The 12,825-nt window shown below is 40.7% G+C and overlaps 1 protein-coding gene across 8 annotated transcripts in view; it reads right to left on the minus strand.

Annotated features, from left to right (window-relative positions):
* Positions 1–12,825, minus strand: part of CREB5 (cAMP responsive element binding protein 5) — a 365,272-nt gene that overhangs the window by 308,920 nt on the left and 43,527 nt on the right. For 5 of the 8 annotated variants that reach the window (XM_075922155.1, XM_075922150.1, XM_075922152.1 and 2 more), the window contains one exon: positions 52–123. The exons of 2 other annotated variants lie outside the window; for them this stretch is intronic. In XM_075922155.1, coding sequence (XP_075778270.1) covers positions 52–123 — 72 coding nt within the window. Of the gene's footprint in view, positions 1–51; positions 124–12,825 lie in introns of those variants that run through there. One more of the 8 variants, XM_075922157.1, reaches the window with a different exon arrangement.

Raw genomic sequence — 12,825 nt, forward strand, 5'->3', positions numbered from 1 at the left:
GCCAGAGGTAGTGTTGAGCGCTCAGTTAATATTGCCGCTGACTCCACTCACCTGTGAGCAGCCTGGGGCACTGCAGACAAAAGGCCTCTCCTGCTCCAAGTTCATCTTTGATTCCTCATAAATCTACATGTTAAAATGTGGGGAGGAAAAAAGGGAACGCATAAATATATGCACCCTAAACTTTAGGAAACATGCAAAATAGAAACAATTTTAAAGTTAAAATAAATTAAATTCAAAACTCCTAAAACTGACAGGAAAAAAATCATCATTTCAGGGCCCTAACTTGCTCATGTTCATCAGGCTCCCTACAGTCTAAGTTCTTATGGCTCTTTCCTGGGTATATATTTACTCTGAAGGAAGAAAAAAGCCATTAGGCTGTTAGAACAGAAATCCTGCCTAGGGAAAAAACACATGTTCGGTGTTATTATTAGATAAGACCATGCCTGCTCACAAAGATCCTGAAATTTTACTTTTTCTTCTTCAGTTCCTGACTGAACAACATTTAAACCAGACTAAATGGAATTTTTCTAACCAAAGAGCCTACATTTTGAGTAGTGAGTTGTTTTAGGTAACATATTTAGCATATAATATATATGCAATCCGGCCAGATACTAAAGATCATAAGACGAGAAATCTTGCGGAGAATTGAACTGTAATGCCTTCATAGGACATTGAAGTCTAGTATTTTAATTGTGGATCAGACATTGGGAGAGAGTTTTTGGGTTACAGAATGAGAAAAGAACAATAAATAGAGGTAAGGAAATAAACATTTGCCTCTCCATATAGTACATAACTCTCAGAGTGCATGCAATATTACAGCGGAATTTGTGTCAGGACTCATGCAGTGCTTCTGACTGATTTGGGCTAAATTATTTTAGAAAACCTTTTTTTTTTAAGTGGACAATCACCCCATTATTTTGAACCTATTATTTCTACAAGTACTATTAGGATTACAAAATTAACTACATTAAAGAACAAAACACACATTTTTTCCAGTTTGTTTGGACAGCATTTTGAATGTATTCAGTATCGCTCTATCCCTGTTTAGCCAGTAATTGTCTCTGTTTTCGTGAATCTTTCATCCAATGAAAAAGGGAAAGACATTTTAATAAGTAGTAAAATTTGATTTAAAAAACCCCAAAATTGGCAGAGGGCCTCCTGAACTACTTGAACCCATTTTAAAGAAAAAACAGAGTAGACTTCAAGTTGATTGCAGCCCTTTAGCAGCATAAACAGGAATCTATAATGATTCAACAAAATTGAATGAATGCTCATTTCAAAGCAGCATTATTTACTTAGAAGTTCTGAGAGTATCCTGCAAAACTATAAATATTTTATAAACAGTTTGCATTCTTATCTTGACCTGAAGTGCTAACCTGTACGTACAAGCACTTATTCCCCATTTTTATATTTACTACAGCAGTGAAAATTCCAGATGCTTGATTTTTAACATATTCCATCTTTTTTCTTCTTTTAAATGAATTGTGTGCTGCTAAAAGGTACTGGTTTGATTGGCAGGGAGACATACTTCTTGTTTACCAGGGCTATGTCTAGACTGCAGGCTTCTTTCGAAAGAGGCTTTTTCGAAAGCATCTTTCGAAAGAGCCTCTTTCGAAAGATCGCGTCTAGACTGCAGGCGGATCTTTCGAAAGAGCAATCCGCTTTTTCGAAAGAGAGCACCCAGCGAGTCTGGATGCTCTCTTTCGAGGAAGCCCTATTTACATTGAAGAACGCCTTCTTTCGAAAGAGGAACTTTCGAAAGAAGGCGTTCTTCCTCGTGAAACGAGGTTTACCGCCATCGAAAGAAAAGCCGCGTTCTTTCGAAATTATTTCGAAAGAACGCGGCTTGAGTCTGGACGCAGGGGAAGTTTTTTCGGGAAAAGGCTACTTTTCCCGAAAAACCCCTGAGTCTGGACACAGCCCAGGTGAGGTACCACATACCAGACAGCAGCATGAACTTTCCCATGATGTCCTGCCTGTGTGTTTTAATCTGAGCCACCCAGACAATTTCTATGAATGTGGAGGAGGCAGTTGCCATTTCCATTAAGCCCTTGACCTCTCTGCCACAACTACCAATAAAGGTGACAATCAGTACCATTTGTTTTATGTGAAGTAGACATATGCCCTAAAACTGGATTGAGACCAGCAACTTATTTCACTGAATTGCCAGCAAAAGTTAATACATTTTAGACCAAAAATTGGGCACATCTACACACAAACCGAAATTGAAATTCACTCTTAGTTATTTTAGTGTAAATCTGTGTGTGAACACTCCTATTTCATGTTATGAATGTCCTGGTTAGATTTAACTCAAATCAATTTTAAATTACATGAAACAGAACACTCAATTTGAAATGACAAATAGTGTCCATATACAGATTTGTACTAACATAACTGAAGGTACAACCAATTTAGGTATTTCTGGCCCAGTTTGTCTATAAACAAGCCCTTTAGATTTGACCCAATAACCTAGAGATGGAAGGATTCAGAAGATTTTTGTACTGTCCCATCTTAAAGTAATGAAGCAATAGAGAAAGCTGATAAAAATAGCTCAGAGTAGTTACCATTAAAATAGAAGAATAACACCACTTCTCAATAGCTGGGTTTTTTTTCCAGTTGCACTTTGGAAAAGTTATATGGAATCCTTGTCAAGATGTGGATGTAGGCCTCACAACCCACAGTTCAGAAAAGTGACAGCTGCATACATCTATAGCATATGGTTCGTAGTGTAAGGTTTATGCATGTGCATCACAACAGAATATAATTCAACTGTTTTACAAATGTAAAAGGTGCACCTGGATGCATGAGAAAATAATCCACCAAGGACTGCTGCATCTAATAAAAATCATATTAACACCACCATCTAAATTAACCTTTAATGCCTTTAAAACTCAAATTACATTTACAATGGATTTTCCATAGAATTCCATGTGACAACCACAACACCACCAAATTAATTTATATAATAAACATCAAATGAATCCAGAATGATTGGTTAAAAAGTTACTTAAGTCTGAATACTTGGCTTCTGTTGTTTTCAATTCCTCAAATATATGGCAGCTTCAAAGCTGCACACAGGAATTATTAATTTAAGTGAGTACTTAGAACTGATACTGACATAGCAATATCATTTTGATATCATTAACATGGGTTTGAATGCATTATGTATCTGAAAAGGGGGTTGAATTTTAATAGCGATGTTAACAACATCTGTCAGCATTTATTGCCCTATTGTGACTGTGTAAAGAGTCTTATTGGCAGGATACATATGTGAGGAAATCTGCTATGTTGTTGTAGCCTGTCATTCCCTGGAAATATCATTGTGCCTATGAAAAGCTAAGGTAGTTAAATTAAAAGATTAAAGGACAGAAGCATGGAAGGACTTCTTCAGCCAATGGAACTTACAGAAGAAACAAATTTCTGTGTCAAAAGAGGGTTTTCCTTTGTTTTTCAATTTGTACGTTTGTAAACATGCTTTAGAATGGTTTATAAAACTGAAGCACAAACAAAAAAGAACCACCCTCAAAATAAAGCAAAACTAGATCTCCCCTCAGCAACATCCTCTTCTGAGCTGGATGTACACTCAAAGGCCTCTCAACAATGTTGCACAAAGCTTTAGCATTGTCACTTCTAGAAAGAAAGAAAGTCTGTGGAATTCTTATTGCTTTCACTGCTAAATGTATCAAGCAAGCTTGTTTCCTGTTCCAGAGTTATTCTTGAAGAGGGCTACAGTCAGAATCTGATTTTCATTGGGCCATTATTATTTGCAGCTGTTCGACCTTTTTAACCATTTAAAAAGTGACTTTTCAGCCTTCAACAACACGCTGACTGAACATTGCAAAGTTTTCAACCCTGTGATTAACAATGAAAAAGGAGAATGTGTGCTGCACTGAAAAATAGGTCAAGGCCCAAATTCTACACACATGTACTCAGACAAGTAGTTACACTCATGGAAACAGTCCTTTTAACTTAACATTACTTGCCTGTATGAATGTTTGCAGGTGGGTAGGTAGGGTGGATAGAGTTTAGTTCCCAGAATAGGACACAATCCTGAAAATATTTATGCATGTATTGCTTACTACTCTAAGGCCATGTCCACACTAGGAAACTATTTCGAAATTACTAAATTCAATTTAAGAACTCCAGATTTAACAAATTCAAACTAGCATGTCCTCATTATGGGGAAGCATTGAAATTAGTCCATGGCAGTCTCCGTTAATGTGGAAGCGCTACCTCAGACTTAGAGCTCCAGGAAGCACTGGGGAGTAATTAGTTTGAATTACTCTGAGGAGTAATTAAAATAGCGGCACCGGAGCGTCCACACTGCCATTATTTTGAAATAACTATTTCGGAATTAGTGCTACTCCAGATGAAAAGCGGGAGTACAGATTTCAAATTCTGTGGCTTGTTATTTCAAAATAATGGACTTGGTAGTGTGGACGTTCCGCTTTTAAGTTCGGCCGGGGGAGGGGGGGCTATTTTGAAATAAAGTCCTAGTTGTAGACCAGAGCTAATAGACTGACAACAGTGGGACTTGAAAATGACAGCACAAGGAGGCCATGGACATCTGCAGCAGTACTCAGGATAGTAAGCACTACTTTTGGTACTAATTGTTTGCAGTGTCGTGCACACAATTTAAAAAGTATTAGAGATGGCTGAGGATTATAGAATATGAAATTAGTTTAAATCTCGAAAAGAAAAACCTCACCAGGGCATAAAGGCAAGCTCCTGACAATGCAGAGTTTGAAAGTGGACAGAACAGAGCCAGCTGGCAATACAACTGACCAATCCTAGAAGTGCTATTCCAGATTGTTATTTTTGGAAATATAGTATGCACCAGGTTAATGACCAACTTTGTTACCAATTTCTCCCTGCCTGAATAAACCCAAGTGCTAATTTTCAGGATCACTGCAAAGAAATGGAGTACGGTGTTTTTCCTTCTCGGTCTATTCAGCCAAAGTGCTTGTTCTCTAACACTAGCCTCATGCTTTCCATATACACAACTAATTATTATAGCACTGGCCACTTGGGCTGCTACAGTGAAGGGTCTGTCAGCATTTCTAATAGAAACCACCTATTTTCAGAATTAAAGCATTCCCAATGGTTCTGGATTCTGGAAAGTAATCTATGACAGCAGACCCTAAGTAGGCCTTTATGTGATAGATTGCAAGGGCTCAAATCCTCAACAGCACTTTAGTGGTGTTTCTATGATTATATTTATAGGACATATGTTTATGGAAAAAATCCTATTCCCAATCCAGTTGAATGTATCTTCTGTGTGACAGGAAAGGTGTGTCAATGGCATTCAGGCACTGACACCTGTGAAGTGTGTGGCCAGTTGCATAATTCACTATGAATTCCAACTGAAGTGCATAAGGATTCCCATTTCTGTGAGCATTTTAAATGCTTTAGATTTAATGCACTCAGTCACTTAGTTCATTTCCCACTGTTCTGGACAAAATATAATGCAGGGCACACAGCACTTCATCATAGTCCTGAATTTTTGCCCTGTCTGACTATTCCTGGTCCACTTGTCTGACCCATGTCAACTGGGATAGAAGAGAAACTGAATTTTTGCTGCTACCTTTGCTTTTTGCTCTTAGAGGCCTCTGTAACTGCTATACATGGGGAAAAAAACCAGATGTTGCTCACTCTCTTTAGCATTTCTTTAGACATGCTGTGGCTTTTAGAGGATGAAAAAGAGAAGCAGAGAAATCCAAACGGAGAAGGGGACAAAGGCAGGGAAGTGTCAAAAAGGAGTGGGGAGGAAGACTGTAAAGCCCCCCAGAAAAAAAAAGAGGAGAAAGGAGAGTGAAATATCAAGGTGTGATTGGGGAGGCACACCAAAAGTGATAGGAGAGGATGTGGTCAGCAGGGAGAGAAGAAAAATGGAGAAAGGGGCACAAGCCTCACAAACTTACAGTAGGGAGCAGCAGATCTCCTGACTGCCTCCAATCACAGTCAGGCCTGCCAGCCAAATGGGAGTGGGGGAGGAGGAAAAGACAATTGCCTAGGGGCTAGGGTGATTTAAAAGAGCTCAGTGGTTTCCTCCCCCTTCCCCCGTCTCCCTTGGCACTGCCAGCAGCACAGCTGGGCTAAGGCAGACTGCCCTCCCCCCTCACTCCGCTCTGCTCCCACAAACAGCTGGCATGTCTCTGCAGCCCCTGGGGGACCCGGAGGTCTCTATGTGCTGCTGCCCACAGGCCCTGCCCCAAGCATTGATTCTGCAACTCCCATTGGCTGGGAACTGCAGCCAGTTGGAGCTTTGGGAGAAATGCCTGCAGGCAGCAGAGCGTTGAGACTCCTGTTCTGCCATCTTAGGAACCGCTGCCAGACAGACATGCTGGTCACTTTCAGGAGCCACCCAAGGTAAGTGCCAATCTAGATGAGCCTACATCCCTCATCTAGACTCCCTCCCAGATCCAGCACCACCCAAATGTCAGAGGGAGGCCATTGACTGTTCTATCCTGGGGCCTGGAATAATAATATTCAGCAGGGAGAAACCAGGCCTTATTTTGATGAGCAGGCACTGAATATGGAAGGGTCTCAGAGTCTGGTAAGAGTCTTCACAAATTCACAGATTCTTAGATTATAAGGCTAGAGTGGACCATCAAACATCTCCAAAATAATTCCTAAGGCATTTCTACTGGGAAAACACCCAATCTTGATTTTAAACTGTCCTTGACAGAAAATCCACCACCACTCTTGGTAAATTGTTCCAATGGTTAACTACTATGGAAATAAAGTCACATGTTTAAGTCTGAATTTCTCTAGCTTCAATTTTCAGTCATTAGATTGTGTTACTCTGCTTGACTGAAGATCCATTATTAAATATTTGTTCCTTGGTAGATACTTCTGGACAGATTATGTCACCCAGGGTCATCCTTACCCTTATACAGAATACACAGCTGGTAGAGAACATAAAAATTTTGGGCACCACTGGATCTTAATATCCACCCACTTCTTCCTATTTTTGTTCCGTAGCCCTACTACTGTGGAGATGATCTAGTTAATTTGAAACTGAACAAGCCTGCCAATCCTATTAGGAGAACACTGAACATTTGAAAGAGCCATTCAAGTGGTAATGAAGCCATTAAACAGGCATTTGCCAAACCCAGGTATATACTGTCAGTTTCTGAATTCACTGTGTTAATCGGTGGGACCTTAGTTTAAATATTTTTAAAGCAAAATTTCATTAGTGTCTCTGTATATAATTTTTTTTTCCTGCTTGGCAACAGAAAGACGTCATCACGCTCTCAGGACAGAATGACTTCATCACACTTTCACGCTCTCTGGCTGCAAGTCCACAATACTGTGATTACAGAATCACATTTTTTTTAAAATCATTTCCACCCCACCAGCTACCCTTGGGCATATAAGGGCACCAGTTTAATAATACTGAATAGGGACCCATAAATCCTAAGGACGTCTCTGATGTCACCTCTTAACCTTCTCCTTGATAAACCATATAGATGGAGCTCCTTGAGTCTATCACTATCAGGCATGTTTTCTAAATCATTACTCATTATTGTGGATCTTCTCTGAACCCTTTCCAATTTGTCTACATCCTTGAATTGTGACCACCAGAACTGGACACAGTATTCCAGCAGCAGCCTCACTAGTGCCAAATATAGACATAAGTTCAGGATACTTATCTAGGCTCTTGGTTTTCTCCCACCACTATATTTTTTGGCTCTGTCAGCTTTTGGAATATTTCAGAACCATTACATCTATGATAACCCAGAGACAGGAGTTCGCAGCCTATAAGAAGCATGGGTGTTTTGCATATCTGACTACCAAGATGAAGCCGTGTCAAGTGAGGACACACACTAAGCAGATATATACAGAAGAAGGATGTAATAATTATGTAGAAATGACCACTGAGTTGTTAACTAATAGGAGATAAATCACAAAACAAGTAGGAAAATTGGAGGTTAAAGGTTAAAGAAGAAGTAATGGGGCACTGATAAATTGTTCATGAAAGTTGCCTCAGCACAAAAGTATTTTAAAACTTAAACTGACTCTTTATAAGGAAAGAGACATTACTCCAACATTGAAAGCAATCCTTCTGGGAGTGAGGTAATCTTTTCTCTCTCTCTCTTACACACACACACACACACACACACTCGCTAAATGGATTCACACACACACTCTCTCTCTCTCTCTCTCTCTCTCTCTCTCACACACACACACACACACACACACACACACACACACACACACACACACACACACTAAATGGATTCACACTCACACACACACACAATGGATTGACTGCTTCTCTTGGAAGTACTCCAGGACTTTCTTCTGGGAGTGACATCACTAGAAATGGCAGCCTCAGTACCCAATATGCCCACAGAAAAGCCGAGTGTTTTTTGGATATCTGTAGGCAGTCATATAAAGTCAGAACCTCATATTCAGCTCATTACTATACAGTCAGCCTCTTCTTCTCAAATAATTCTACATATTTTAAAAATGTATGCTATACAGCCAACCAATAACAACAGTCTTCTAAGAAACAACCATCACAAACTGATACCTTAAAGAGAAGTAGATTTCATTTTGTTCTTCTTCTGCTAAGCAAGCCTTACCCTTAGGACATATACAGCAAAGCTAAAACTTCTATTAGTTGAAATAGTTAACAGAAAATTCTTGCAGGAATTGAGGAAATATATAAGCAGATTCCTGTTGGTATAACCTTTTTCTTGTCTCCTGTCGTTGGCCTGAGATTCCCTAAACTCCATATTGGTTTTTAATTAATTCTGATCAATATCATACAGTTAGGAGCAATGCTTGAAATACTCTCAAGAGGATTGTGACCGACAGCAGCACAAAAACAGATTACTGAATGGGGGGAGGGATTAGGTTCTAAGATTATTCATAAAAAGACCTAGGAGATTTATACCACATGGGACAAAACCCACCCCAATGGACACATCAAGCATCCAGCCTCACCGACATGGGGTTGTGTGCAGTGTAGTATCATCTATCCCAGTGGTTTTCAAACTTTTTTTCTCATGACCCAGTTGAAGAAAAGTGTTGATGCCCATGACCCAACATAATTTGACTAGAGTGTGGGCTGCAGAGTGGGGCTGAGGATGAGAACTTTTGCATGTAGGAGGGGGATCTGGCTTTTGGGGGGTTAGAGATGGGGCAGTTGGGGCTTACCTCGAGCGGCTCCCAGTCAGCAATGCAGCAGAGGTGTTAAGGCAGCTTCCTGCCTTCTCCTGGCACTGCAGACTATGCTGTGCCCCAGAAGCAGCCAGCAGCAAGTTCCTAGCCAAAGGGAGTGTGGAGCTAGTACTCAGGGCAAGGGCAGTGAGCTCTTCCCTCCCCCTCACCTAGGAGCCAGGCCTGCTGCTGGCTGCTTTTAGGGCACAAAGCAGTCTGTGATGCCAGGACAGACAGGTAGCTTGCCTTACCTCCCCCACTGATGACCTGATCCCCCTGCAACAACGAGACCCAGTGCCTGACATTCCACACTCCAGTATAGGGGTTGTGACTCATAGTTTGAAAACCACTGATCTATCCCATAAGCACAATGTGGGTTGAAAAACCAAAGAAGCTGAAGAACACTCCACATTAGTGGTTCTTTCATGCCTATGCTGATGCCAAGAGAGTTATCGTGGGTGTATTAAAGAAAACAAGAAAGGCTAGAGATCATCTTCATAAGTCAACAAGACAACTTTCCTTTTGCTATGAAGCAAAAACATCAACTTCAAGAAGGATCTCAAGTGTTACACTCTGAAGGGAGCAACAGGAAATTTGCGAAGGGCAGAGAAGGCAACTGTGGGGAGAAACAAAGACTCTGAAGCCGAGGGTGTCAATGATGAACTTCCAATAACATCTGGCAAATAAACTAATCTTTTGGGATTTTCCAGTGTTGGCAGATAGTGTGTTGTCCATCCCTTCAAAGACTGACCTCATATTTCTATCCTTGGGTTCACTGCATGTGGAACTCTGTGCTACAAGTCCCTTTGTTTTGTTTTCCAGAGCAACTTTTATTATTAGACACCAAACAACTTTGCCTGTTGTTGTTGATTGCATAGTTACTTTGGAGTTTTTTCTCCAATCATAATATTGACCGAAGTATTTGGAGGGTTTTTTTTTAAGTGCACTGTCACTGAAGTATATTAATTGTTTGGTTTATAATACACAAATAGATAAAAGAATTCACCTACCTTGCATGCAAATAAATAATTGTATTATTATGGGAAGAGACAAAAATGCATGAAAGACATCCTGGGGGAAACAACAACAAGAGCTTGTTTAGCTGACTTTCATGCCAGCAACAGTTTTACATGTACTTTGAAAATTTTGCCAGCCAAAATTCTTCTGGTGGTTTATTATGAAATAGTCCTAAATAACAATGCTGCCATCAGACAGTAACATATTATAGTCACAATGATGTATATCTAAACACTTCAGACACAAGCAACCTCTATCATGTTTTTTCCCCTTCATAACTGAAAAATTAAGTAGTAAATAAAGGCTTTTATCGTGTAAGAAAAGGGAGCTATTCATTCATCCACCAGCCTTTCACCGATCATTGTTCCATGTCAGTGGAATATAGTTTTATAGGTTTTAAAAGAATTTAGACACCCACACCATTTTAAATGATCAAAAATATTATAAAATACGATCTAAAGTCTACCAAAGGCAGTTAAAAGGGTCCCATTAACTTCAATTAGATTTAAATCAGACTCTTTGGTTATATCTACACTGAAATTAGACACCTGCAGCTGACCCGTGCCAGATGACTTGGGCTAAGGAGCTCAGGTTAAGAGACCTCAGGTAAGGGGGCATTTAATTGCAGTGTAGATGTTCACACTGCCATCCAGTCATATGCCTACACCATAATTAAACAGCTTCTTAGCCTGAGCTCACAAGCCTGAGTCAGCTGGCTCAAGCAAGCTGTGAGTGTCTAGCTGCAGTGTACACAAACTCTTTTGCTCTCACTTGGGTCTCCAGCCCTCTTTAAAGTTATTTGTATCCTTTTAGGGTGTGTCAGGCAGTTTCCCAGTCCAGACAAACACAAAAGGGGATTGCTTCCCATTGCTTAAACAGACTCTCACTCAGGGTGGGAATCCTTTATTTTACATTCCCCCCTTTGTGTGGAAAAATACCAGGTTCAAAATGGATTCTAGTACCAGGTGGTATAGTCACATGTCTCTCCAGACCAACCACCTTCTGGACTTGCAGGACAAAATGGCTGCTTAGACATTGTTGAGTTGATCACCAAGTCACTAGGCTTCCGGGGCACCAATAATGTATTTCATTAGCTCATTTAAAACTATAAACAGACTCACACTTCATATTTCTAATTTCACATACAAGAATGATACATGCACAAAAATAGAATATGCAGATCCAGTGGATTGTGAAATTAAAATTGGCAGGTTACATGAGGTATTTTCTCTTAAGCACCTTTGAATTATACATATTTATATTTGTAAGCCTATTTACATAAAGATTGGGGGAGCAGGGCCGGCCCGAGCCATTCGTGCGCCCCAGGGCCCGGGAGCGCGGCACCACCCCTAGGAGTGCGGCGCATGCATGGCCCCACTCCCCACGGCACCGGTGCATGGGCAGTCCCGCCTGGTCAGGCAGCCCCACGCAGTGCCCCCTACAATGGGGTGCCCTGGGCGGTAGCCCGGTCAGCCCATAGCTTGGGCTGGCTCTGTGGGGAAGGAACCATCACAACGTTCATTCCAAGTCTAGCCTTGAAATATAGACATGTATATATAAAACTACTGGAAGTCATTGACACCCATTACACATATTAAGACACTGTTAATTTTACATTACAACTAACAGCATAGCAGCCTCTGTGAAATAAGCTTTATTCACTTTAAGCTCATGACATACGTGGAGAAATGCAGAGCAGAGCAATTATCCATTCCGATTGGTTTCATACAAATAAAAGCTTTAGTTTCAAAACCATCTTAGCAGCCTCCTAAAATCAACTGTAAGTTCACTACTGAGTACAGCCAGCCAGGACTACACTCTAGAAGAGGATCAGGTATGCTGGGTAAGGATTGGTTTGAACTTTATAGCAACCTAAACATACAGAGACACTCATGGAAGTTACAAAGCATTAAAATCACTGGACTTCTTTGTCTCAAAAGCCCTCTGGCACTTACGCACGGAAGTAAACTCTCTTCTGCAGACTGCAGAGATTCCACACTGTCCTCATGGCTAAAAATCTGTGGGCCGCATTTATTATTGATTTTAATGGGCTGAGGAGTAGGCCAATGTCCTCAGTGATCTTTGGATCAGGTACTACTGGCCTAGCTCAACTGATGTCAATGAAATTACACCAGGAACTGGAGGCATGGCCAATTTAGGTGGCATTGCTAAATCGTGCCCTTCTACAGACACAGCCCTTCTCTAGATCTATTAATAAACTCACTGAAATAGAACTGCACATCCACCAGCTCCTGGGGCACGTCACATGTGGACATTTCTCCTCTGCAACACATTGCCATTTGGAATTACTTTCAGCATACTATAGCCATTTAAAAAAAATGCTATCCAGACTAAGCAGATCTCGCCCTTCCCTTCCCTTCTCCCCACCTCAAATTAAGAACGCAGGGTGGAACAGAGTGAAGAGGCACAAATACAGCAACAGCTCCAATATCATTTAGCAACGTTGAAGAAATCAGGAAAGTTCCTGTCATTCCACTCATGTGCAGTCACTACTCCACTAAACCCAGCTACTCAGACAATGGTTATTATGGAAGTGAGAAAATCTGCCCCGCAAGACTCAAGCATTTACATGGCACTTGCCAGTGGCTAAACACAATGCATTTCCAGGAGAGATAC

The sequence above is a fragment of the Pelodiscus sinensis genome, chromosome 2 (genome assembly GCF_049634645.1).
Source record: "Pelodiscus sinensis isolate JC-2024 chromosome 2, ASM4963464v1, whole genome shotgun sequence".
Taxonomy (NCBI): Eukaryota; Metazoa; Chordata; order Testudines; family Trionychidae; genus Pelodiscus; species Pelodiscus sinensis.